This window comes from Talpa occidentalis, unplaced genomic scaffold (genome assembly GCF_014898055.3).
Source record: "Talpa occidentalis isolate TD23 unplaced genomic scaffold, MPIMG_talOcc4v2.1 talOcc4.12, whole genome shotgun sequence".
In the NCBI taxonomy this organism is placed as follows: Eukaryota; Metazoa; Chordata; class Mammalia; order Eulipotyphla; family Talpidae; genus Talpa; species Talpa occidentalis.
Genome location: NW_023601212.1, coordinates 71,808,665 through 71,836,303, shown reverse-complemented (window position 1 = coordinate 71,836,303; position 27,639 = coordinate 71,808,665). Strand labels below are relative to the sequence as shown.

Here is a 27,639-nt window from a genome sequence, read left to right as displayed (position 1 = left end):
GACGGGAGAGAAGCCAGCACTCTGAGCAATGTAAGTCCTCCAGAAAGGGTTTTAAGACTGGGTCAAGTCTCTGCTTTGGTTTCTATCCAACAGCTTCCTAGTCCTTTTACTGACTGTTCTTAAAATAAACTAAGACGATAACATCAAGAAAGAGTCCTGACATTTGTCCAGCCTTAAAATCGCAGGAAAACAGGCTACCTGAAAAGTCATCTCAAAGCATCTATTTAAAAGAGGACCAGCACTCAGTTCTCAGAAGCGGCCAATTAGCACCCAGTCTGCTGTCCCTCTGCTGCTGACATTTGTGGTTCTAGAGATGAGAGAAGCCAGTGGGGTCAGCCAGTCCCTTAGAAAAGGGATGATGCACCATGTTCTCTCCTGCTCGGAGGCCATAGGTAAGCCACATGCTCAGGCTTTCATCCATGACATAAGGGGACAGCACCCCCCTTGACATGGCCCACAGTGACTGTGAAGACCTAGAAGATAATTAAAGTAAGGTGGTCTATTGTCCAAAAACTGCAATGAAAAGCAACTCACTAAGGCACCCTGTTCCCTAATCCAAATTAGACCCAAAAGAGGACCACACAAAAAGAGCAGCTTCAAATTTCATGTTTGAATAAATGATGGTCCAAGCATACAGAGGAACTTACAAAGGGCCAAAGAGACAGACTTGTCAGGTACACATTGCACACAATTGGTGCAGGAGCCCAGACTCACTGAGCACCGGAGGATGCGGGGGTCTCCTGGGACAGTCCATGAAATGCCCCTCACAAGGCCGCATGGGGACTGGGTGAAAGGCGGATCAGACAGAAGGCCTCAGTGAGAATACTCTGAACAGTCATTCAAGTCAAGACAGCAGCCACTTTGGCCACTCCAAGCAGGTGGGCCTGTCCAGGCTCTGTGACGTGACACAAAACCCAGTCACAACTGCCCAGGATCTGGACTGAGGATTGACTGTATTGTGACACAGTTTTCAAACCTGTGACACAGTTATCTCTGCAAGGAAATGGTGAAATAACCTGGAGGGTGTGTGAGAGCCCGATGCCAGCCCACCCCACCTCTCCCCTTGGGAGTGCAGGCAGGTACTCAGCCACTACACAATCCTGCTGATGTGGGATTCATTAGAAACAAACCTCAAAACAAGTAACCCCAGCCTCACACTGCCAGGAGAACCAGCTGATAGATTGTGTTACTGTGCATCTAATAGGGCATTTCAAACAAATGGTGAATTAAAACTGAGATTCAGTAATAAAGCAGTCAATTTGAGTAATGATGTAGGGTACACCAAGGCATGCCTGAGGGCCTCTTTCCACCAGGGAAGAACAGAAATGGGATGAGGACCTGCGAATCCCTGCTTCAGGGTCTCTCACCCACCCTCTCTTGGGAACAAGCGCTACTTGTGCCGCCTGAACAGTCAAGCATGGCCAGGCTGACGCATTCCTTCAGGCAGATACTTGCTCAGTGCTAACATGAGTGGGGCCTGGCCCTTGGTCGGCTGTAGCAGTGCCCTGAAGGAGACATTCCCTACCTCTTGGGCTGACAATGGAGTGGGGGGGTGACAGACACGGCAATGTGGTTTCTGAAGGCAAACATGCCAAGGGAGTTCTGAGCATGGGTGGAGGGGAACCAGTGTTGTCAGCTACAGGAAGACAAGGAAAACTGCATGGACAGAGAAAGGCCTGAACACTCAGTGGTGCATAGCCAGGGCAAGGATGTCAGACCTTAGACAGGTCTCTCCAGCTAACGTGGAAGCAAATAGCTCATGCAGGGAGAGACAGGCAGCAGGACCAGGGTGGGCACACAGAAGAGACGAGCAGGCAGAGAGAAAAAAGGCCTAGAGGTGACAAAAAAGGCCCAGAGGGGGTCATCCGGAGGGTAAGGTATGGCAGCAACTCTGCCTCCAGAGAGGAACTTGGAAGGGAGAATGAGGTAACAGTCTGGAAGAAGCACTTTGCAGCCCTCAATTTCTGAAGGGTCAGCCAACACCCCCATCCCCACTTCTCCCCTCCCCCCAGTGAGATATCTAGATAACAGGCCAGGAATTGTGAGTCTCCTAACAAATTCTCATGGAGCTGGGCCAAGAAAAAGGTCCACTGGGGATAAAGAGGTCTGGATGGTGCTGGGTCCCAAAGAACTCACTGTCCCCACAGACACAGTTGGCACCAGGAGCAGTAGGTCTAGACATCAGGACACAGTGAGAATGGACAGACTCAGAGCCGGTCTGAATAGGTTGTGAGTGGTGGCTGTGTGACCTTGAGCAGGAGCCAGCAGCACTCTACCCTCACCTAAGGAACAAGGAAGGCTCTGCCTCCACCTGCGGAACAGGCGCCATGGACCACCCCCACACACACAGTTAGGATCACTACAACTAACACGTATCAAGTTCCTGACATATACCAGCCACTCAATAAAGTGCACTTTTTATGGTACTCATCAGTTACAAGAATGTACTGAAGCTACTTCAATTCACAATAAATTGATATCTGGTTGGGCAAAGAGCTGGCCTGGTTCACCTACTGCTATGTGCTTCAGCAGCTGCTGAGCATTTCCCCAAATTATTTCCAAATCAGTTTGGTATTCCTGCAGCCAGATGATTATTCCACTCTGCATATATTCCTTATAGTTCTCTGGTCCCAGACTAATTCATGTTTCTGTAACTAAAAGCATTTGTCATCTGCAGCTCAACTGCTTCCTGGAACCAACATCCCTGCCCATTTCACCAAATGACTCTGCAGAGACATCAGCTGTCGAGTCACAGGGCCAGGCTTCCATCTGGAATGTGACACTGGTCACTCTCAGGACCAGTGGCTGGGGGAGGCCCATCATCTAGAGCACAGCAGACAGCACTCTGAAACAATCCACTCATCAGGAAAGGATTCACAAAAGGCCAATTTGTGAGAGCTATTTGAGAAAATTCTGTTTAAAAGCACTCTGGATGACCTGCTCTGGTGTTACAGAGACTTCTGTGATGGGAGCCATTTAATCAAGAGGTCCTTAACAGAGCACTGCATGGAGGCTTCCTCGGGGTGAGTTGGCCATGCAGACTAGCTAGAAACAATCAGACTCAATTAACCTCTGTCAGAGATAGGGCTGAGGCTTTGGCCAGGAGCTGCAGCCATTACAGGGGTCTGTGGACAACGGGAGTCCCAGGGTGGTCTCTCCAGTCCTCGCCCTATGCCACCCGCTGAGCTGCCTGTCTGGCACTAAAACCCTCTTGTTCCCTAAATTACAGGGAGCAGCATAGGCAGCTGCTGAATCAGCCCCCAACCAGCTCTACCTGGACTCCCCACTGCCCTTAAGTCCCCATCTGGCCACACCTCGCTGTCTCTGGTTCCAGAGGACAATCCATGCTGCTCCACTCTCCAGTGTGCAGAAACCTACCATCCACAGTGGGTGCCAACCTTGGACCACTCAGGGGTAAGTTTATAAATCAAGCAAATTTAGGAACCAAGGAGGGAAACAAGGGGATGCCAGCAGGAGGGGTGACAAGCAGACCTGTGGCCTCATCTCTTAAGACATGTCTCTCAGAGGTATCTGAGGGCACCAGGGAGAGAGAGAAGTGTTGCTGGGCACTGAAGGACTGACCCTCCCTGGCAGCTTTTAGGGGAGGCCCTTGCAGAGGGTGAAATTGGATTTGTAGGCAGGCAGAGCTGTGATCTTCTTTCTAGGCCCAGAGCCAGTGGGAAGGCAGCTTGACAACTGATGAGAGCTCAGCAACATCATCTCCATGGCAGGCCTGGCAGGGGCCCTTGGCAGACTCAGTGAGAGGGTGGAGACTCAATGCACTTCAGAGCTGGGCTGGGCAGCTAAGGATGCAAACGTGCTCAGGTGTACAGGCCCTGTGCAGGCAGGCAGGTAGGAGGCCCTAAGGGGGTGGTCACTAGTCATGAGAGAAGGGCCAGATTGGAATCTAAGGAAGCCTGAATGTGCCTTATGAAAAATAAAAGATTCATTTCTGTAACTCCCCTCACAAAGGGGTCCATGGGGATCCCCACTGATAGTCACTCCCATCTGGCAACATTCATTTGATGCTTGCTTCCCCAGGTCAAGTTGCTAACAAAACTTCAGAGCATGAAACCCCAGGTATTTCCTCTCACAAAAGGAGGAAACCTCCATGCGATGCTGTGCCCCAAGAGGCCACCTGTCTGCACACAGCACACAGGCAGACACTCTCCCTGACAGAGGAAGACGAACGAGCAGAGGATCCTGCCACCATTCTGCCTGCAATTGAGAAACAAATGGAGTTATTTCTCCACACAAAGCAGAGGCAGTGCACAAAAAGGTTACAGTGCAAAAGGGGGAGCATATGTGTCACCCCCAGTCTGGGCCGACAGTCTCCCCCAGAGTCCTGTCTGCAGCCACCACATCAGAGGGGCAGACAGGCAGGTGCAGAGGGGCCCCAGTGCTCCCAAGTCTCCCCACTAACCTGTCCAGAAGGCGGGCCCAGCAGAAAACCCTTTACCACAGGAGGGTGTAATCGGGGCTATCTGACAGAACAGGTGGCCCCCAGATGGAAGACTATACCTCACAGTGCCCTCTCTCTCTCACCATGGACCTCCACTGGCCACAACAGACTCTCTGCCCAAGGCCTGGGGGCAGCACGTCAGTCCTGCTAACAATCTCTCCCAGCACTGTGCAGCATCCAAGGCTCAGCTCAGCACCCTACAGGTGAGACCCCACAGTGAGCCCCCAGGCCAGCTGAGTAGACATGATAACCCTCTCCTGATCTTCAGCTATTGCCAGAAGCTCGGATCCTCTTCCAACATCAAGCATCTGAGTACATCGGACTAACTGCAACATTGGAAGCCCAGGGCTCAGACCAGTGGGGATGTCAATGATGTCATGAATACAACTCATTGGTGTCTACATAGCCAGAAGAATCCATCACACAAGGGTGCACAGTAGAACCACAATTTCACTACGTATCAGGGACCACCACCCTGTCTGCTTCCTGAATTCAGGACTCCCAGCTCTGCCTGCAGAGCCCAGGCCCTCCACAGACCAGGAGTGTGGATGTAAGATGGGGAAGTGAACTGCCAGGACAGGAGACCAAGGAAACCAAAATACCAGCAAGAAGGACCCATCAGGCGGCCTGACCACTGTGCCTTCAGGGTACCACAGGGGGCACAATCCTGCAGAGCCATGTTACTTGCCAGAAACTAATTTTTCATATCCTTTCATAATTAACATTAAGATATATGATGGAATAAAATACCAAAAGTCATGGATATTTAAGAAAAATCACAAAACTACCATAAAACATCCATGTTAAAGATAGTGATCCCGAGGCCCAGCCCAGCCCTCTGGGGCAGGAACCATGGGTGCAAACAAATTGCTCACCCAAGAGTCTAGAGCCCCTAAATGGTGGCTCTGCAGGCAGCACCCAGGTGCTGCTCCCCTTCTGGGACCAGAAAGAGTTGGTAAAACACATCAGGGCAATCTCTGAGTTCTTTATTCTCTCTCCAGCCTCGCGGAGGAGCAGCATCTGAGGAACGCTCTGGTCAAACCAGGGGCATCTGACACTAAGAAGCAATCCCAAGGCCAAAATCGACACTCTGCCCATGAAAGGGATATCTGGGAAGGAAACTGGAAATCCCATGACCTTGGGGCCACAAGGTGTGACCCTGAGCAAGCCAAGTCTGCCCCAGGACTTCACTTTTTTCCAAATGTAAACTTGTCCTGCTGTGCTGTGAGCTTCTGAAAGGGTAAAACAGGTCACAGGCTTCCGTTGGGTCTCCCATAGCCCATCGAGTGTACAGTCACCTTGGGGCTGCAGGTGAGGGCATTTCAGAAAGACACCACTGGCAGCCTAGTTCTAAACACTTAAATTGGAAAGGACAAGTATTCTGAGGTCTGGCAAAGCAGAATCCCCACCATTTCTCTGGCTTTTTATGAGAGGCTATATTAAAAAAATGGTTTAAACATAATAAAATCTGTTACATTTATGGCAAGAAAATATGGAATGACAATAAAATTAGCAGAGCATAGAAATGAGAGAACACTAAACATCCTTGGCTCTCCTACAGAAACAGACAAGGAAGAGTCGAGACTGTTAAATTGAAAGGAATTTAAACCAATTTCAAATTCAGAGTCGCATTCCCTGTTGAGCGCCGTCCCAAGGGACACTGGGCACAGCACCAATGACAGTGGTAAGAGTCTCCAGCTGCTTCTCACCAACACTGGCCTGGAATCTTCCCGACTGCACGCAGGAACCTCAGGTTTTGATGAACCACATAGTCCAGGGATGTCACCTCCATACACCTCACTCATCCTGAATAACATCTTCCTTCCAACTCCTTACTTCCTACTTCCCTACCCAGACTCCGAGAGCTGCCGCAACACAGGGCTGGGGAGCATCACAAAACCATACAGTTGTTCTCACCTTGGGTCCCTCTGGTCAAGAAGTAGATGTGCTTCTGCTGAAAGGGTAACTAGCAGAGGAATGAAGGCCTAGAACTGCTGAGGGGCCAGGCAGTGCACAGCTGGAAGCCCACCTAAAAGGAAGACTCATGATGTGGGAGCAAATCAAGTATTTTGAATGGAGGCTGGTGAAAGGCTGTGCTTAGACAACACAGAGCTGCATTCACAGCAGAGCCTCCAGCCTGAGGCATCCTCTCCTCGGGCTCTATGCTGCCAGGGAAATCTGACTGGGGTGAAGGACAAATCATTTGCATTAGTCTCAAGATTCTGACTGCTGGGAGAGCTCTCTTTTTCCACTACCCACCTCCCACCCCCATCTCACCTGATTTCTATTCTTTGTTTAAAGTAATGGAAATTGTTTTTAGAGCAGTTTTTGGTTTACAGAAAACCTAGCAGCAGTTACAGAGTTCCCATACATACCCCACACAGTCTCCCCTATTAACATTCTGTATCAGTGGCACATTCATTATAACTGATAGACCATACAACACATAAACTGAAATCCATAATTTATGTTACGGTTCACATTTTATGCTCATGTTCTATGGGTTTTGACAAATGTTTAGTGTTATCTACCATGACTATATCATACAGAATAGGTTCGCTGTCCTAAAAATCTCTGTGCTCTCTACCTTTTCATCCTTCCTGCCTCCCTCACTGCTGGTAACCATCTCTCTCTCTACTTTCTTTGTTTTTGGCCTTTTCCAGAATGTCATATAGTTGGAATCATACAGTATGTATCTTTTAGATTGGTTGTCACTTAGCAACAGCATTCAAGATTCCTCCAAGTCTTTTCTTCTTTTTAGCACTGATAGTATGTCATTGTCTGGATGGGCCACAGTTTATCCACTCACCTTACTGAAGGACATCTTGGTTGCTTCCAAGTTTGAGCAATTGTGACTAAAGCTGCTATAAACACCCATATGCAGATTTTTACGTGGACAGAAGTTTTCTCGCTCCAATGGGTAAATACTAAGGAGTGCAAATGCTGGATCATATGGCAATAGTAAACATACTATTAGTTTTCTAAGAAACGACCATACTATCTTTGAAAGTAGCTGTACCATTTGGTATTCCTATTCTATGAGTTCCTGTTGCTCTACATCCTCACCAACATTTGGTGTTGTCAATTTTCTGGGTTCTGACAATTCTAATAGGCATAGAATGGTCATCTCATTGTTCTGACTTGTTTTTCTCTCATGATACATGATATGGAACATCTTTTTATATGCATATTTGCCATCTGTACATCTTTCTGCCAGGTATTTTGCTGCCTTTTTTTTTTTTTAATGGGTTGTTCTCTTACTGTTGAGTTGTAAAAACTCTTTGCATATTTTGGATACCAGTCCTTTATCAGATGTGTTACACATATATTTTCTCCCAGACAATGGCTTACCTTTACATTCTCTTAAACAGTATCTTTCACAGCACCAAATTTTATAATTTTAATGAAATACAGTTTATCAACTTTTTCTTCATTGATTATTGCTTTTAGTGTTGTGTCTAAAAAGTCACTGCCAAGCCAAAGGTCAGGTAGATCTGCTCCTGTTATCTTCTATGACTTTTATAGTTGTAGATCTCTGACCCATTTTGAATTAATTTTTATGCTAAGTGTAAGGTCTGCATGTCTAGACTCATTTTTTTAATTTTTTTTAAAGATTTCTTTTTTTTTATTTATACAAGCACTGGGTACAGTCAGAAGCGTGGGAGAGTGAGAGAATTCACCAGAGCCAGAGTGGGGAGCAGAGCAAGCAGACTGAAGTACACTGCTGAGGGGAGCAGCGGGCGGCAGAAGAGGTCTGCGCGCCATGTGGGACCCTCCTCCTGTGACCAGGGAGCAGCCGGGGATCGAACCGGCGCTGCAGAGGCTGCGGGCAGCTTCACAACCCAGCGCTTAACCGCTGCGCCACCGGGGAGGCCCTAGATTCATTTTTTTTTTAAGCATACAGATGTGTAATTGTTCCAACACCATAGCTGAAAAGACTTTCTATGCTCCATTCCATTACACTTCCTTCTCTGTCAAAGGTGAGTTGACTATATTTATGTAGTCTATTCCGGGCTCTCTATTCTGGACTCTATTTCTGGGCTCTCTATTCTGTTCTACTGATCTATTTGTCTATTCTTTTTTTTTTTTAATAACTTTTTTGGTTTTTTAAGATTCATTTATTTATACAAGCACTGGGGCATGGGCCAGAGGCACGGGAGGGTGAGAGGATTCACCAGAGACAGAGCAGGGAGCAGAATAGGCAGAAGGACCCAAGTACACTGCTGAAGGGAGCAGCGGGTGAGATAGGAGAGGTCTGCCTCACCATGTGCAAATCTCCCTGGCCGGCCAGAAATTGAACCAGCACTACAGAGGCTGCAGACAGCTTCACAGCACTGTGCTCAACCTGCTGTGCCACCGGGGAGGCCCCTATGTGTCTATTCTTTTTGCCACACCAATGTCCTGGTCATTGTAGCTTTACAGGAAACATGAAATTGGGTAGTGTCTGTTCTGCAACTCAGTTCTTCTCCTTCAATACTGTGTTGACTATCCTAGGTCTCTTGACTCATAAATTTTAGAATTAGTTTTTCCATATGATGAAATAACTTGCTGGAATTGGACTGAATCTGTAAGTTAAGGAGAGCTGATACATTGACATTATTGGGTCTTTAGGAAAATGAACATAGAACGTCTCTATATTAGTTTTATTTAGTTTACTCATCTTTTTATGTTTTTGGGATTTTCTGCATAGTCCTTGTACATATTTTTAAGATTTATACCTAGGTATTTCTTTTTGTGTGTATGTGTGCGCACACATGCGTATTTGCTACTAAATGACTTTGTTTTTAATTTGAAATTCCAGTTGTTCACTGTTGGCATATCAGAAATTGATTGACTTTGATATATTAAGCTTGGAACCTGTAAAGTGCATAATTACTGATTTGATCCAACAGATTTTTTGGTTGAGTCTCTGCAACTTTTCTACATAAACAGTCATATCATTTTTGAACAAAGAGTTTCTCTTCCTTTCCATACTACACACATCGTATTTCCTTTATGTCACCACTTTTGCTAGGACTTCCAGTACAAAGATGAATTGGACATCCTTGATTTGTTCCCGATCTTGGCAGGAAAACATCTAGTTTCTTACTTGAATGAAAGATGGAAATATTTGACAAGAAGAAATCAGCTTCTCTACCACAACAAAGAGGAAAAAATCTACCAATTTAAATAGTACCAGTCACCACAGAGGCCACACAAGTTGAGCCTGATCTCCTGTCAGTGAGAACTACTCTTGGACTTCAGGAACATGACATTCTTGGTGTACATGGTGGCCCCACTGCATTCCAGAGGGATCTGAAGGCTGCCCCAGTAATCTGGTAGGAAGCAACCTGTGTACCGTGTGCTGTGACTTCCAGCACAGATCATCTAAAACACCTGGAACATCTAGAACATCTGGAAGGAAAGTCAACTCTGCTGCTGAAAAACAGAGATCCTCCTTCAACCATCCCCAAGGTATGGCACCAAAGAACAGCCCTTTTCTCTGCAACATGAATGACACTTTCCTAGATTGGTATTCCTGAATTTCTAATGAAGGAACGTTACAAAATGTGTCTCTATATTCAAATCAGTATTTTGAAGAACCGTCACACAGAAAGGTGATAGTTGTGGAAAGTGTCAAGGAACAATCAACACTCCTCCCCCCCAACCCTCTGTCTATCTGAAGAGTAGTACTGGCCACCAACTGAGTTGTGAGCTGCAGGTGCAAAAAAAGTTCCTTTGGGGATTTGCCAGGACCTCCTTCTTCCAACTATCGCTCTATGAGAGACCAAATTTTCTTCATAAACTTCAACCAGTTACATCACAATTGACTAAAGGCAGGGCCTCCCCAGTGGCACAGCAGGTTGAGCGCAGCGCTGTGAAGCTGTCTACAGCCTCCGCGGCACTGGTTCGATTCCCGCCCGGCCCAGGAAGATTCCCACATGGTGCTACAGACCTCTCCTGTCTCGCCTGCTGCTCCCCTCAGCAGTGTATTTCAGCCCTTCTGCCTGTTCTGCTCCCTGCTCTGTCTCTGGTGGATTCTCTCACCCTCCCATGCCTCTGGCCTGTACCCCAGTGCTTGTATAAATAAATAAATCTTTAAAAAAAATTTTTGACCAAATGCAGAAGAACAGAATAAGCCAACTATATTCTATTTAACCAGACAATGGAGTTGCAAAAATGTAAAACAATGGCATTCTTCTCACTAAATATTGTTTTAGAAAACATCTTTTTCATAATAATATTTTATGTTAAGGAGGTGTTTTAATGAAATTATAATAAGTATAACTTAAGTAAATGTTTTAATTTTGTTTAATTTCAAAATATTATAATTACTAAACATGACCCCTATGAACAAAAGCTTTTTTTATTTTTTTACTCCCAATAAATTTTGAGTGCAAAGTGGTCCTGAGGCTGAAAAGCAGGAGGAATGGTGGCCTAGGGGGATGAGGATGTTTAACATGAACAGGTAGCTAAAGGTCCAGTCTCTGGAAGACAATGCGCTGAATTCCTACCCATCAACTCATGTGACACACTCTGTTTATTATGAACACGAGGAAAAGGTGTACTTATAAAGAAGTAAAATGTATTTAGTAAAGAATCCTAAACCTGATACACTTCAGGATATTTTTCTCAACGTAAGTTTTAAGCAGCCAGCCACAAAAAGTGTGACAGGGTCAGGAAGAGGGGTCTCCATATCCCACGAAGCAATCTGTGGTTTAAAAGCACAAAAGCACTTGCGAAAAGAGTGGCAACACCACAAAGAGGACGCAGTTTGGGGAGACAGGTCAGAGGTCACACTGAGACTGAAACCTGAAGTAACCACGTGACCTGGGGAAATGCTATGAAGTGAGCACAGTTTCTAGTAGGCAGACTGTGCAAGGACCAAGGGGGATAATGTACACAGGTACATTCACAAATATATGCATTTTTGTTTCTATTTGACGGAGAAACACATCAAAAGCAATACCCAGTCCTGTGTGACGAACGATGTCTCCTCTAGGTCCGTCCTCAAGCAAGCTGACCTGAGCTGAATGCCACTGACACTAAAGCTGCTGGCTGTGCCCCTCAGAGAAGAGGTGCTCCGGCTCCACCTCATCCTCACCATTACCCTGCATCTCCTCTGGGCTTCAGCATCAGGGACTGAGGCGTGAGGCAGAGAGGACAGACTGTTTCAATGCTTTGCCAAGCAAGGAAGGAGAGTACTTAGATCACCCAAAACATTAGAGACGCTGTCCTACACTTTACATCGAGAATCAATATGGGTGTTTTCCTGGGCTTGTTCATTAAATGAGCCCGCTACGCTGGTCTTCATGGATGAGTGGGAAGTTCGTTAACTCAAGGCTTATAGGGTCAAGCACATTCAGCAGGCTGGGGTGCAGACTCCTGCACAGGCTATCAGGGAACTTGGGAGAAGCATCTGTGCTCCGGAGACTGGAGCCCTCGGGTATGTGGGCCCACTTGCACTCTCACACTGAGATCAAGGAGCCCCAACCATCTGCCCTGGCTCTTACTGCAAGCAGGAAGCCTGCTTTCTTCAGGCTGGGCCTCCACGAGTCCCTTCAAAATAGTTAAGGAAGCAGAAGATTTTAATATTTACAGACCAACCAGAGGAGTCATTCACCGCCTCTTCCACCCAACAATAAACATTCAGATACTGTGCACCTGTTTTTGTCCAAATGTTTGAAGAAATCTAGATTCCTATACTACCTTTTGAGGAGCCAATAAGGAAGATTTTACAAGCTGTCACAGGATGGAGATGACCCAGGCACCCGCTTCAACCTAAGTGGCTCTCCAGATGGTATTTCCTTATTTGAGGTGCTAAGATTGGGCATACTCTGTTCTTATAAAATATCACAAAGGAAACTAAACATTTATCGAATTCCATAAACTTCCTTTTCCTTCCCTTTTTGCAATCTATACAAATCATTTCTTGCCCTGCCGAACTCCAGAAACCAATGACATTGGATTAATACCCTGTCTTCTCCAGGTAGACTTGCAACATGGTGGCATGGTGATGTCTGAGCCCTCATTCAGGAAAAGAGCAGTCACTGTGTCACCTCTGACATGACTTCGTGGCTCTGACACACAAGCTAACCCCCAGCCCCTGCAGCCTGATACGGCGAGTTCTTCTGTTGGGGTTCTCTCAGGCCAGTACCACCCAAACTGTGCTCCATCAGCCCCTGCATTCCACAGGCGGGAAGCCAGGAGGCATGGGGCTGGAGCGTGGTACAGTTTAATGGAGACACAGTCAGGGCAGGGCAGCAGCTGTCCTTCCTCAATCCTGCCCTCCAGCCACTTATTCCTAGTCTACAGCCACGCACAGAGATCAGGGCAGGGTGCGCAGTCCATACCCCCATGCTGCGCTCTGACCCCTGCACCGCACTACCTCCTGCAGCAGCTCAGTTGTGACCTATGGAACATAAGACGTAATGGGGGGGTGGGAGGAAAACATGCCACAGAATAATGTTTGTAAAAAACACTGCCACGGAGGGACAGAGGGTTGAGAGCATGTGGAATAGTTTCACACCAATTCCAAAGGGAAGAAAAGGGAATGGGAATACATTACCGTCTCCTCCAAATGGGGGACATTCCCTTGTCTCACACACTAGCCACCAACACTACCGCTCACTGTCTGTCCACACCACCCTCGCTGCTCTGCCGCAGCACACTCAGCAGGCTGGGGTGCAGACTCCTGCACAGGCGCACTCTCGGCCTAATGAAGTGTGGCGGGTGCTGCAACCAAGTGGCCGGGGGAGATAAGTACTTCGGCACAGAGAGGTCAAAAATAAAAAGATTTTATTGACAAAACTGAAGGAAAACTACAATGAGAGGTAGGGATCTGAGGCATGAATACGAAAGTCACATTTCCAGCTTGTTAAGAGAAAGCCAAGTTGGCAGTGAGGAAGCAGAGGACGAGCTTACAGGGTCACCTCTGTCTGTCCCATGGCTGCAATCACCCGAGCCCCTGGAGGCTGGGGCAGACTTGTAGTGGTGAGGACAACACACTACTGACTCAGCAGCCCTACATACGAGCTGCACCTGACCTCCAAAGACGCCCTGGGAAGGCCGGAATTAAAACTGTGCTCTAGATAAGTGAATGGGGACCCAGGGACCACCAATCCCCCTACCCAGATAACAGCGGCTGCTGTCCACTGGCACCGACATGGTGGCAGCGCTTCCACCACCTTCAGTTCTCCAGAATCTAGCAAAGCAGGTAGCATTAGTCTGACTTTCCAGAGGGAAAAGCAGAAGATTCAAGAACCCACAGAGACAGAAGCACCTGTAATTGCAGGTTTGACATTCAGTACAGGGCCCACAGCTGACTGAGACAAGACAAACAGGCCCTCTTTCAGCATGGTGCTCCTGCCTCAGTCTTGTCTCCTTACATACATTGTCCAACCACCACCAATAAGGGCAAAGGCTGGGGAAGAGGGCCTCTGAAAGGACCAGCTGATCCAATAGCCCAGCGCCTGAGGGAAAGAGCCACAGCACTGGGAGAAGCTGTCACCGGGACAGGTCCAGCACTGGGCTGGGGCAAAGGACACCACCTGAGAATCCCTGCCAGTCACATGAAGAAAGCAGATGAGGTCTCAAGGCTATGATGGGAAGAGGCCTTGTGAGAACCCCAACCCAAGGACATGCCATGTGAATGAGCATGAGGTCTCCATATAAAGATAACAGACTCTATGTTTTGGGAGTCGGGGGGGGGGGGGCGCACAATTCTGCCTGTCTGTGACATCCTGCTACCTGCAGAAGGCCAGTGCTCCATGTGGCCACCGACCGTTCCTGCCGGCGTGACTCCCTTCTAGTGATACCAGGAAGTGACTCAGTCAGAAAAGTGACTCAAATGGAGGAGTCCTCATTTGAGCTACCTCCAAGAAGCAAAGCAGAGCAGGCCAGGCCCAGAAACTTGTCATATGCTTAGAGCTCATGGTTACCCATTCAGAAATATTTAAAAACTACTTAAAAAACAAACTTTGCTATTTGTTTTGTGACTTTGTTAAGGTGTTTACTGCCACGTAAATTTTCAAAATGTTGTATGATGAAATTCTTCAATGGCTTTTAAGGATTTTGTGTGCTACTTAGAAAGTCCTATGATAATACATTTCAAATTTAAGAAATACAAAATTAAAAACATAAGGACTGGAGATGTAGAAACTGCACCCGAGGTTCAACTCCATTAGGGACTCAGAGTGCAGTTAAGAACAAAGCTCTTGTCTTCTCTGGCCTGGGTCTCCCCGAGTTAGTACTTTATTTGGAATCTATTATAGAAAGCCCTTGATCCACTCCTTTGCAGCACACAAAACCAACACCAAGCCATCGGGGTCACATGTCTGCAGGTTCCAAAGCCCTCTGCCCCACAGCGTCCTTGAGCTATGCCTGGCTTAACACAGACCCACATTAGACCCCAAGACTTGCAGGCAACCTAAAGATGCCCCTCCAAATGCCTCCCATTCTGTCAGTCCTCCTCAGAGCATCTACTCATCTACCTACCACCCAGAAGCAAAAGCTGGTGCCCAACCATAAAGAAATAAGAATACCAGTAGCTGTCCAAGCAGCTCAGGTCAGTACCTCACATGTCCTTAAAAATGACCTGGTAATAACCCTGCAGGAAGAGGGCGGGCACCTCGCCCTCCACACAGGAGGAGAATACATGAAGTGGGTGACCAGTTTTATCCATAGCCAACCTGGACAGCAGAGCCAGGAGATGCCACTATTTCACATGGGGCTGGGTTCTTTTATAAGACCAAGTTGCCTCAAAGGGAAGGCCAAAGGTGGTGCAGAAAAACCATGACATGGGTGCATCTGACACTGGTAAATGAGGAAGGGTGGGAAGAGTCTAAATCACTCTTGGGCAGAGTCTGATTTGCCCCCAGCAGGCCATGTGATAGACTCAGGAAGACTCAGTCACTTCCAAAACAAGAGTCTTGTCAGCTTTATATTCTTCCTCCAAAAGGAAAATGGGTAACAGCCATCCCCAGCTCACAGGGGAAGGCAAGGTGCAACACAGTAGAAACTCAGAAGGTGACCATCCCTGATAGTGACTGCAAACTGAGAAAACAGCCCCTGGGCCTATCTGGCCCAGTCAGCACACCCAGAGGCTGGCCACATGAGCCCTGGGCACACTGGCTTCCAGGGCAATTTTCCTACAGCTACTGCTACAGAACTAACCACTCAGAAATTTATTTCATTTAAGGATGAAAATTTTTCCAGTGCTTGAATAAAAGGGGGAGTTTCACATTTTAACCACTTCCACATCCTTTAACAATAAAAACTTATTTAAAAGGTCATGAATATGTAAATGCCATTTTAAATATGGAAATGCAAAACATGCAAGAAAACAGTCTGGGTGTGAAATATTAATGGCATCTCATCTTGCTGAAGAGAGACAACACAAGCTGCCTGAAGTGCAGGTGGAGGAACCCCCGTCAGAAAGCTCAGATCAAATGAAGGCCAGACCCTGCTCAGTCAAGGGGAGTGGTGTCCACGCTGTCCTGGGAGGGAGCACTGATGATCTTGCCCCACCCCAGATTACATCCTGCCTTGGCTCCATGAAGGTTGGCCCAGATTGGCTCTGCCACCACACCCTGTAACCCCTGGCCTACACTCTATTGCCACCAGCTCTCGGTCTTCTCTGCTCAGTTTTCTCCCCTCCAGAGGTGCGGACAACAAATCTAGTGTCCTTGCTGCTGCAGCCCCAGGAAACACAAGCTCTGCCAGCATGGATCGTGCCACTTGTTTGTTCCTGGGTAGAGTTTAGGGCAGGGGCCTGAAGTGCAAAGGGATTCTGTGCCCCAAGTGACAGAGCAGATAAGCCTCCTAGACTCCAGAACAGGAACTCAGGATAACCTCCCAAAGCAGAAGGAGGGGCTGGACCAGTATTCACTGGGCCAGGAACTCACCCACAGTCCCACTGGAGACTCAGAGTCTTTAGGTCTGTACACAGAGCAAAGGGCCCAGAGGTTGGCCAAAGAACACTGCTGGCAGGGCCTACAGCAAGCTACCCATGCCACCTCCAGGGAACACACACCTGAGCAGACGCACTGGGAGGGAAGGCCCTAAAAGTATGAGGCTGATGGCCCCCCACAACAAAGTCAGTTTTCTTACAGAAATTCTGCTATCCTCACCCAAGGGAGATCATAGTACATGAGGGACCTACTTGCAATGTTCTGATCAGGAATGGAGTTTTCCAGGCCTTTCTGCATTCAACAGCACAAAGAAACCAAGACCTACAGAGTGGTTAAGTTCTACTCAAACTGTGGTCCCAGGACCTATGGCATCAGGATCACCCAGGTGCTTATTAGAAGTACAGAAGCTCAGTCCCTAATCCAGACCCGCCTACTCAGAATGCTGGGCTTCCTCACTCTAACTGAACAGAAGACGTCCTGGCTGAGAGACAATCCCAGAGAAGTCATGCCACAAAGAGACGACAAAATCACAAACTACTCCACCATGGAAGCCAGCTCAAATGTTACACCTCTGGGAAATTAAAAACACCTAAGTACCGACAGTAACAATGGACTTCCGATGCATCCAATGTATTCTTAACGCGAGCCTCTTGCTTCAAAGAGCAGACTAATGGTGCAGCGTGCTCAAGTCTTAGTCTCGACAGGCCCAACCCAGACCTCTAACGTAGCCTCTGCCCCCACTTGCAACTGCAAACCAGCCCCTTTGGGTTCATGGGTGAGCTGGTGGTGGGAATTTTATGGGGAATACATCTGAAAGTAGAAAGCATACACGCATACATGGTACAAAAATGAACAATGATGTAAAATATATATCTAAATAAAATAAATAAATAAAACAACTCTTTCCCAGCAGCTGCAAAGGGCCCCTGCCAGGTAGTCACCGTGTGCTAGGCTGGCACGGGCAGAAACCCTAGCAAATTTTGCCACTAACCCGCAACAGTGAACCTCTGAACCCACTCTCTCCTCAGGGTGACGGGAACTTGGTTTCAAGAACAAAGACGGGGATAGCAGGAAAATGAGAGTGACTCAGTTATGTCCCAGAGCCCCAGTGAAGAGATCTTCAAGGGCTGATGGTCTGTGCCCTAAGGTATATGGAATGGGCTCTCTGCTTAATGTGCCTACTGCAGATTTCACTAGGTCCGATCAGGAAACCCCAGGGCACCCAGAGACCCACCTCCAGAGAGGAAAGTGGAAACTCACCCCCCAGAGCATAGGAAAGACATCCATTCACCTTAGTTCTCTCAGGCACTTCTCCCCACTCCCCTCCACCCAACCCCACTCTAATTGGCCAAGAAATTTATGGGCCTGGTAACAGCACTCCTGCTGTTCTGAGGAGAGAAAAGAGCGGAGCAAGTAAGTGCTGCAGGCACCACCTCATGTCCAAATTCAGGCACTGCAGCGGCTGTGCACCAGGCAGGCCCAATAAGGCCAGGAGGCCCAGTATCCCTCCATTCAGCCAGAGAATGTTCCAGATGTTGCTGGGCTCTCTTTTTCCTACCCAAATCCCAAGTAAGAGAGAGGAGGTTTGAGAACTATAGTGACCAAAAGACTTGAGCAGAAGGCCAGGAGTCAGCTGGTGCTAACCAGGAGATAGGTAAGGAAGGCACGTACAAAGGCAGGAAGGGCATGGGTGTCAGAGTTGAAGACTGAACAAGGAGAGGGTGAAAGGAGAGGGGGCTGAAGAAGCCAGCAGGGGCTGGATCCCTAGGGCTTTGTAGCTCTCCACATTAGGAGTCTGCACTTAGTCCCAGGAGAAAAAGGATCTCACAAGGATGAGGAAGGGAGCATGTGCTCTGATCTACAGTCTAAAATTCCCTCAAGCAGCTTAGCAGAAGTGGGTGGGTGGGAGAGAGTGCAAGAGTGAACACAGACACAAACTCGTCATCTAAAGGAAAAAGTGGGAGGTGATGGAACAGAGGTACAGGAACACATAGGGAGCAAAAGGCTACAGAGATTCCAGAGGGAGGTGCACAATGTCCCTCAGGCTGGGTGCCAGAGCGGTTCACATCTGCGGCACAGAACCAGAGGTGCTCTGGCAGCACTCATCGGCAGCTGGACAGTCACAGGCCTCCTACCACTCACAGTCCGGATAAGAAGAGGAGGTACAAGAATACAGGTGCCAAGGGAGAAGAGCAGCCTAAGCCGGAAGAACCTGCTCTTCCCCAGACTCAGGGGAGCTGGTGGGCTTCCCTTAAGTGGCTTTCTTTTAACTCTAGCCAGAGTGGTCCAACAGTGTCACCCTCTCTCCACAGAAGAAAAAACTGGAAAAAAGACCCTGAGAGGCCTGGGGACTCAAAAGCAGGCGCAGTTCAGGGAACAGAAAGCCAACCAGCTTGTCTCCACACCCACAAGGCTGATGGGGATCTCTCTCCAAGAAGGGTACAAACCTTGCACAACAGGGTGGGGGTCAGGGTGACAAACTGGAAATGGGGTCAAAGCCTACAGGCAGCCCCCCAATATCCCAACAGTGCAAAAGAGAAGAAGAGATGACCCAGACCCAGAACTACCATGTCCTGCACAGACTAGACAGGAGAGGGAAGTCCACACATCGTGATGCTCTTCTCATGGACAGGACAGAGAAGTCACACTGGACCCCAGGGTCACACAGGTGTGAGCTAAGGGAACTCAGTCTAGTCTAAAGGGATGGCTTCCTGACTGAACGACCAAGCTCAGAGCCAGCATGCCCCTCTGATCCTCCGGACAACAGCTGGTGCGGGCCACCACTGAGGAATACATGAAGACAACCCATTAGACACGGGCCGGCTCCAAGTCTTCTTCTGAAGCCTGACAGGTGAGGCCTCAGTCTTCGTCACTGAAAATCTCCAGCCGCTCCTGTGGAGACAGTAACTGGCTGAGACCAACATGAGCACAGCCTGGTCAGGCTGCCCGGGTGATGGTGGAGCTCAGAGCCAGGCAGATGGATGAGGCAGAGGGAGCTGCCCAGCGCCAGCCCAGCAGGTGGCAGGTCAAAGAGTGCACACCCAGGCCCTTCAGCAAGCCTGTTCACAGCCTGACAGGGCTTCTGTTTAACTGACTTTCAGCTGTTGCTCCAGCATTTCTAAGCTGGGGGCCCTGTGACCAGAGCAGCATAGGCAGTCACCCACATAGGGTCTCTTAAGTCTACCTGGCACAGTCACTATGCTTATTCAACCAGGTCATTGACTTGTCCATTCACCGCTCCCTCACTGAGCAGCTCACTGGACCAGGCCCTCTTCCAGGTCCCAAAGCCATGAAAAAAACCCAGCCCTGTACAGGAGTTTACATCACAGTGAGTGGGGAGAGAGGCAACAAGGAACACAGAAGCCATCTCAGACTGACCAGGAAAAATCTGCACACAAACCCCAAGGAGGGAGGAGCAGGTCACACGGGCACACCTGGGAGAAGAGAGTTCCGGACAAGAAAAACAGATGCCAAAGTTCTCAGGGCAGAACTAGAGCCAGCTCGAGCCCCCATTAACCCCAAAGCAACTGGTGTCAAAGTCATCAAGGACTTCTACTCTGTTAGCCCAGGTGGTGGGCAGAGCGTGCAGACTCCTGCTTCAGCTATGGCCTGGAAGGAGCCATCTCTAGTCTGCATCTCTTAACAGGCTTCTTAATATTGTCATGTCCTAGGGCCTCTCTGGTGATGCAGGCGGTTGAGCGCAGCGCTGAGAAGCTGTCCGCAGCCTCTGCAGTGCTGATTCGATCCCCGTTGGCCTTGGAACAACCAACATGGTGAGCAGACCTCTCCTGTCTCGCCCACTGCTCCCCTCAGCAGTGTGTTTTGTCAGTCTGCCTGTTCTGTTCCCCGCTCTGTCTCCTGTGAATCCTCACACCCTTCTGCACATCTGGCCCGTACCCTGTTTCTTGTATAAATAAAACAAATCTTTAAAAAAAAAATATATATATATAGAGAGAGAGAGAGAGTCATGTCCTCAACCACAGCCATGCTCCCCTCTGCCCACACCTGCCCTTCTGCATGGCCGCATCCATTTAAGTCCACTGTTTCATGTGCTCACACCAAAACCCTCACCATGGGGTGGGGGTCTGTCTCTCGCTCACTCGCTCTCTTGCTGCCACATCCAATCCCCAGCACACCCCGTCACTCTACCTTTCAAACATGCACAATTCAACCCTTCTGGGCTTCATAGCTGGCCACTAGTGAGCCTACTGGAAACTCCCCACTGCTGTGCCCTGAGCTCCCCTAGAAGTCACGGTTGCCAGTTATCTCAAAAAACGATGAAGTGACAACAATGATGAGGGCAATTCCTAGCTACCATATGCCTACTATGCCAGACACCAAGCTTCGCAGGGGCTACTCTACTAAGCTCTCACCACAATCCTAGCAGAGTCACTGCCATCAGCATCATCTCAATGGGCAAGACAGAGAAAAGCTATGAAAATGTCTAAGGACCCAGAGCTACTCCACGGAGGAGCAAATATTTGAACAGAGGCAACCTGTGCTTCCAGCCGGGAGAGCTCCCGACCTCACCTGCCGGTGTGTCCAGCGGAATGTAAAACCCACCCAGATGCAGAGAAATGGTCCCCAGCCATCATCAATCTTCTGCACCCATCACTGGTCTTGTGGCCTCTGGACAGCTTGAGAACGCCATAACTCACACAGACACAGGGTGACAAAGGGAACATGGCCTAATTGCATTCTAAGACAGTTTAAGAGGACAGCCTAAATGCTTTGGACAAATAGCAGGAAAAGAGGCACATTAAGAATCATTGACTGTTATGTTGACCTTAACTCACCTTTGGGAGGTGACAGAAAAACCCATCAACCTGGCAGATGCTAGGAAAACCAACCCAGGGCACCACATTCTCTAGGCAGTGTGGGCACTGACAGCTCATGCTTAGTTGTTTATTCTTCACTAAATAACTGCCACTTCCAGTTGTCACCCTGAGCCCCAGGCATCCGAGGAAGACAGCACCCCATCAGAGACCCAGGACCAAGCACCAGGAAGCTGGCAGGGGGTCTGGGAAAGATCAGCTGACATTCTAAAGCAAGACGATGACTCTAGGCTCTTCAGAGCTTGTCAACCTCTGCAACTGAGGCCAAGGGCTCTTCTGAGATATCTACAGCCCAAGGGGGGAAGAATGTGATCTTTAAAGCAAATTGCAGTGATTAGAGCAGCCCAGAGCTAGAGTGTGCTTCTGGGTGTGAACAGGCACCACTTGAAGGCTGATTGTACAAAGGGAATCATCAGCCCAGAAGAGCAGCCCAGCTGGCAGGAAAGCAAGGTGCACAGCAGCTTTGAGGCAGAGACGAAAGAGCTCTACCTACGCCTGTGCTGGTCAGTGGCCTTTCTTCAATTACTTCTATATGAGGTTCTACTCCTCTTCCACAGCAAGGAGGGCAGCCTGCGGCTTCAAGCAGGTGGGCCGGCCCAGAGCCAGACAGATGACCCTAGAACCGCATCTGCACCAGAAAGAGAGACAGAGGCCCCTCTACAACAGGCAGGTCCTTCACGGACATGTGGGTCCATCTTCAAAAAAAAACATGGAACTCTGAAGATGCACAGGCTGTCAGTCAAATCCATTTCTACTAATTTATTGTTTAACAGGGGCTTGGAGGTGGGGCACTCAGGATTCTCTGCTGTGAAACAAACTAGCAGCATCTACCTCAAAGTTCTCAGGTGAGGTGCTACAGAAGCACACAGCGCAGTCCTTGGCATGGAAATGTGCTCAAGAAATTTCATCACTCTCACCATCACTGCTGTCACCATGCTCACAGGTGAGGAGCTGATGTTGGGGCCCTGAGAGAATCCAGAGAAGCACCACTCCACCACCCATTCTCCACAGTGAGCTGCTTTTTTTTTCCAGCAAGGCAGGTATACCCAGAATATCATAGCCCTCCGTGCACAAACTTCCCAATCCATGTTCTTCAACATTTGCTCAAAGCCTGTCAGCCCATCACTTATCAGAGCCTGAAAAATCATGGTGTGGCCATGATGTGAGCTATGAAGAAAGACCTGGCTCACAGGACCCATTGGCTCTATCAGCAGTGCTGGGAGCAGCACATGGTTGTGTAGTGAGGAACCCAGAATACTCACAAGGGCTCAGCAAAGGCCAAGGAGGCTACAAGTAGTAGTGACCTGGGCATGCTGTGTGGGACACACCCAGATCTGCCCACACAAATCCTGAGTACTCCCCGGGCATCAGGAGGTATAAGAGCAGCCTTCAAGAACCACAGCAAAGCAAGGGCCACAAGGAGAGAAAGGCAAGGCTCCCTGCGCTGTGATAAACTCCTGTCCAAAGCACCACAGACCCATTCATATTATGATCAATGGCACCTCCTGAGCTGTCCAATGATGGCCATGAAAGGCAAAGCCTGACCAAAAGGCCACCCGTTTAACAGAAAGACACGCCAACACTCAGCTCTTCCTAGAGGACGGCCTACTGACGCCCTACCAGCAGCCAACCAGAATGCTGCCCCAACCAGGGGCTCCAGTCACCCGGAGGATGCGTCCTATCTTACCTTCTTGTCCTCCGGGTTCCCAGGTACCTTGTTACCACCTCACTCCGAGCTCAAAACAGTGCTACCTAGAGAAGCTAGCCCTGTTCTGACATAAGGAAATTAAAGCTCAGAACTTAAGTAAATACATGTAGCACTAACAGCAAAACTCATCACTACCCATTGAAAGTGCCCTTTCCTGCAAGCTGGAGGGCCAACAAGTCCCAGCCCCAGTATGAGGATGAGCCCCCCACCAGGCTTCCAGTCTCATCTGAAGGCAAAAACATTAAACAACGTAAAAGTCTTAGGAATACTTAGTCAAGTTTGGAGCCATGACTCACCAGCAGTAACAAGGGGTCAAAAGCCTTAATTCACGGTACTGAAGGGCTATTTTCCACTCCAGGCTGGTTGGTAGCCTGGCATGTGGCTCAGAGGTACAATGTCATCTTACCCTCCCCCAAGAGGCAGGTGATGGCTTTTCCACTCAGCACCTCTGTGCATGGAACACTGTTCCTTCACTTGTTTCACATAGTTTGGTCCAGCCCTTCCCTAGCTTCACTCACTTGCTCAGTAAAGGGAACAGGAGAGAGTCAGAGTCTCCCCTGAACTATACGAAATGCTCTGACCATGATTACGAAGACGGGCTGGTGCAAACCTAAGCCAAGGCGGCAGCAGGAAGCATTCAGCAGAGGCAACAGCTACCTGGAAAAAATGCTTGGGAGAGAAAACCCACAAGCATCTCTGACCAGCTTCAGCTTTATGGGTTCCAAATGAACACTTGCTTACTTTCTGTTCCTTAAGGAGGAATGGAGTACCTAGTGAACCCCTCCAGCCTAACTCCTGTGTAACCCCTGAACACCTCGTTCTCATCATCTTGCCAAATTGTCTCCTTCCCAGTTAACCTGAATTTCTGTTCAACAGTCAGCTGCCCCCCCTTACCAGGTTCCTTCTACATGGACAACATGAGGGCAACATGGTTGTGCTAAGAATGCAGTGTCCAGTCCCCTACATGTCCAGCCAGCATGACCACGCCACACGTGCCCCATCTTGGCCTAGTCAGTGTGGGTCAGAGCACGAGGCATCTTGGCTCCTCCAGCCCCCCATGGGGACTGCACTGGGCATGACACCTGGACATGGTGTGCATAACACATGGTCACGCCAGCAGGATCCTGCCCGTGGGCAGTATGTACTGTGACAGGCATGGAGTCCTCCTAGGTCTTACCACTCCATCTCACCCCTGAGCCCTCGGAAGATGAAGAGGAGGTGAAGAGCAGAGGAGGTGAAGAGCAGAGCTCCTTGGTGGGATGCCTGCCCAGCTCACCCTTGCTCCCCGGGACGACCGCTCTCAGATGAAAGCCAGGAGTCACAACGACCCCCACCCTCCACAGAGAATTGCTCTCTGAGGCAGAGGGTCCATTCCTAAACCAGTCCCAAACAAGAGACAGATGGCTGAATCCACATCCAAGTCCAGCAGCGATGGGACTGTCCAGGACACCTGCAGGTGAGAAGCGGCCCTTCTCATGGTTCTGTGGATGCAGAGGCAAATCTTTCTCTACTGGTCAAAGCAGATAATTCTACAAAGTACCTCACAGTTTGGCGGGAGAAAAATGCTGACAAGTTTTCCTTTTCCCTAATAGTTCATTCTGTTTCAAATTCAAAGTAAAATGAAGAGGATTGCCTAGAAAAATGTTAAAGCTTTAATTTCAGACCACTTTTAATACCCGTTTCATCTGATAGTAGCTTTGAAAGCAAAAGGCAATCTTTATCATTCGAGGTTTTAAACTAAATTGATGTGATTATGTCCAAAGTACCAGATGCTTCTAAAAGCCAATTTCAAAGTGACATCAGCCCCCAAAATAAGAAAATCTTCCTTCTGGCTACAAATAAATTATTAAAATGCTTTCTGCACATGGGGATGGAGCTGTGGCAGGGAACCAATGGCAGGCAGGCTGGTTCCTCACAAACCAGTCTGTCAGGACTGCAGGTTGCCCAGGGGTTCCTGATGTGGCCATCTGCCTTACAGCCTGTCCCTGGTACCCCTTCCTTCCTCACTGGAGGAGCCTGAACTCCTCAGCTACACACCACTGCTCAAGTGACTGAAGTAGAACTAGTTTAATCTCATCACAACAATTCCATCCCCTGAGGGTAACTGGTCTGGGGCAAGCCAAGAAGCGTGAGGGACTCTGCTGACAGTGGGGCCCTAGGAGAGGTTTCCTTGTTCTAGAAAAGAGACCCAAGAAACAGCATTTGATCTGCCCCTGGATGTGACACCTAGAACCAAATAGTCATGCTCTCGTGAAACACCAATCTGAGTTCAGAGCAGGTTTAATAAGCACACAGCTCCTTAAACCCTTGGATTCTTGGTTATTCATAACAAGGCTCTGTCAACTACACCAGAGCTTATGCTGATGAGGTGACTCTGAAAGGGGGCAGGCAGTGACCTAGACAGCTCCAAGATAATGCTGACCCCAGAGGAAGCTGTCATAGGACTGAGGACTGGAACTTTCAGCGCCATCCCCAGCCTCCAGAGAGGGGAAAGGGGCTGGAGGTTGAGTCATTCACCAACAGTCAATGATCTAATCGAGCATAACTATGTAATACAAACGCCATTTTTAAAAAAAAAACCCAAAGGCATTTGGAGAAGTTCCAGGCTGGTAAGCACATGTGAGTGCTGGGAAGGTGGTATACCCAGAGAGAGCATGGGACTTCTACTACCCCCATATTTTGCATGCTTCTATACCCCCATATTTTGCATGCTGTAGCACTTCCATCTGGCTGCTCCTGAGCTGTACCCTCGTAATAAACGGTAAGAGAATATAAGCACTTTCCTCAGCTCTGTGAGTTGTTCTAGTTAATCATCCAATCTAAGTGGTGGTGGGGTCAGATCAAGGCAGTTGACCTGACCAGGCAGTTGACAGCCCTGATGCGGCAGTGTCTTGTGGAGTCTGCAAGGCAGTTGGTGTTGGGACTTAAGTAGATTCTAGAACAACAGTGGTGGCAGAGAGCTGAAGAACTGGTGTTGGAAAAAACACCATGTATTTGGTGTCAGGAGGAAAAGCACTAACACCAAGCCTAAATGAGGTCACGGCTGCCTGCTTCTGGACTTCCTGCTAGGCAAGGAAACAAATTTTTCACTGCTAAAGCCAGGGGTGAGATTTTTCTGTTATTTGCAGCCAAAGGTGTCCTGCCTATTCTGTTACTCTCTGTGGACATTCCTTGCAAGCACAAATCCACACATACACACACACACACACACACAGAGGTTTTTAACTTAGGGTGCAATTTCTACACCATCAAGTGCCATACAGTAGAGCCACTATAAAGATATAAATGACCCTGACCAAGCACACAGCCTTTCTTAGAGCTGCCCACCCTGCAGGGATCCCACAGTGATCTCTGTCTTTGGGATGACAGCATCCTGCTGCCTTGACGAGTCTCAATGCAACAGGACAGACATGTGGGGCAACTTGTACCCTCCAGCCCCTTCCTTTCTGCCAAGGCAGATTAAAGAGGAAGCACAGCAGTTCCTGAGCAGGGGGTACACACAAACTGGGCCCGAGCTTTCCCAAGCAAGAGGCATCCCCATGATGTCTGGGTACCAGGCCTACCTGCTGGTGATGGAGCTGTTCCTGTCCTTCAGGGCAAGCTCTCTCTGCTGCAGCTCGACAACAAACCTGGACAGGTCTTCCGGCGTCCTGCGGGATCAAGAATACACACTCAGCACCGCTGTTCTCTATAGTAGTTCTACTCACGAAATGGAGGCCAAAACCCTGCAGCAGCTGATGACTCACAGACCAGGGATGAGTTGAGTCCCGGGCACCATGCCCAGGGTAGCGTGGTAGAGTACCACCACCATCTGGGATCAAACCACAACCCACCACTGTCTCCACCACATCAGGGAGCTTCTTTCTATAAGCCTTGATTTATTCCACCTGTAAAAACAGGGTTGATTCTAACAACTAGTATCAGTACAGTGAAGTAATGAAATGGTTTAAAAGAATATGCAAAAAGAAAAATAAGTAAAATAACAGCAAAGCACCAACCAAAGACCCAGGACATAGGAGGAGCTCAGCACATGACAGTTTTCTTTCCAGGTTTCTCCTTCAAAACCCACATGGAACAGCAGCAGCAATAAGGAGAACAGCAGATGCCCATGTGTCATGCTTTATAATTTTCAAAACTACTTCAGATTAACTATTACAGTTAAGGCTCAGAGCAACCTGTTTTAGTCATTTCCATTTTACAAACAAGGGTATTAAAAAGAAGTTAAATACTGGTGCACAGTCCATTCTGCTAATGAGCAGTGCTGAACCTCCGTCTAAGCCCCTTCTTCTTTTAGTCCAAGAGACTTCAAAGAACACCCAATAGTGTGTCCACATTCCCAGAACACAGCACAGGCCCCAGGCTGAAGAGCTCCCCAACATGCAGTGACCAAGTGGTATGCAAGCACAGAGCCCATGACCACGCACAGGATTACACAGGGGCAATGCTTTGTGAGGGGCCCATAGCCTCACCTACTCCCATTGAGGGAAGAACCCAAGCAACAATCAAAGGTCCACCGTCCTCCCAACACCAAGGGCTATGACCAAAGCTATTCCTCAAGACAGCCCCTGTGGTATAGGAGCCCCAAACACAACTACAAAGAGAATGACTACTGGTTACTAGGTACCCATGAGAACTCTTCCTGGCCTCCAGAACCACTAAGGTACCCAGCCTCAGGAGAACCTCATGAGTCCCTTCCTACTGAAGTCGTCAGTGCCTGCTGTAACCAAGGATACCTCATAGAAA

At 48.6% G+C, this 27,639-nt stretch overlaps 1 protein-coding gene across 2 annotated transcripts in view; it reads right to left on the bottom strand.

Moving 5' to 3' along the window:
- MAD1L1 (mitotic arrest deficient 1 like 1) overlaps positions 1-27,639 on the bottom strand; it is a 358,952-nt gene that overhangs the window by 267,169 nt on the left and 64,144 nt on the right. For both annotated transcript variants that reach the window (XM_037506710.2, XM_037506712.2), the window contains exon 10: positions 26,460-26,546. In XM_037506710.2, the coding sequence (XP_037362607.1) occupies positions 26,460-26,546 (87 nt within the window). The remainder of the gene's footprint in view (positions 1-26,459; positions 26,547-27,639) is intronic.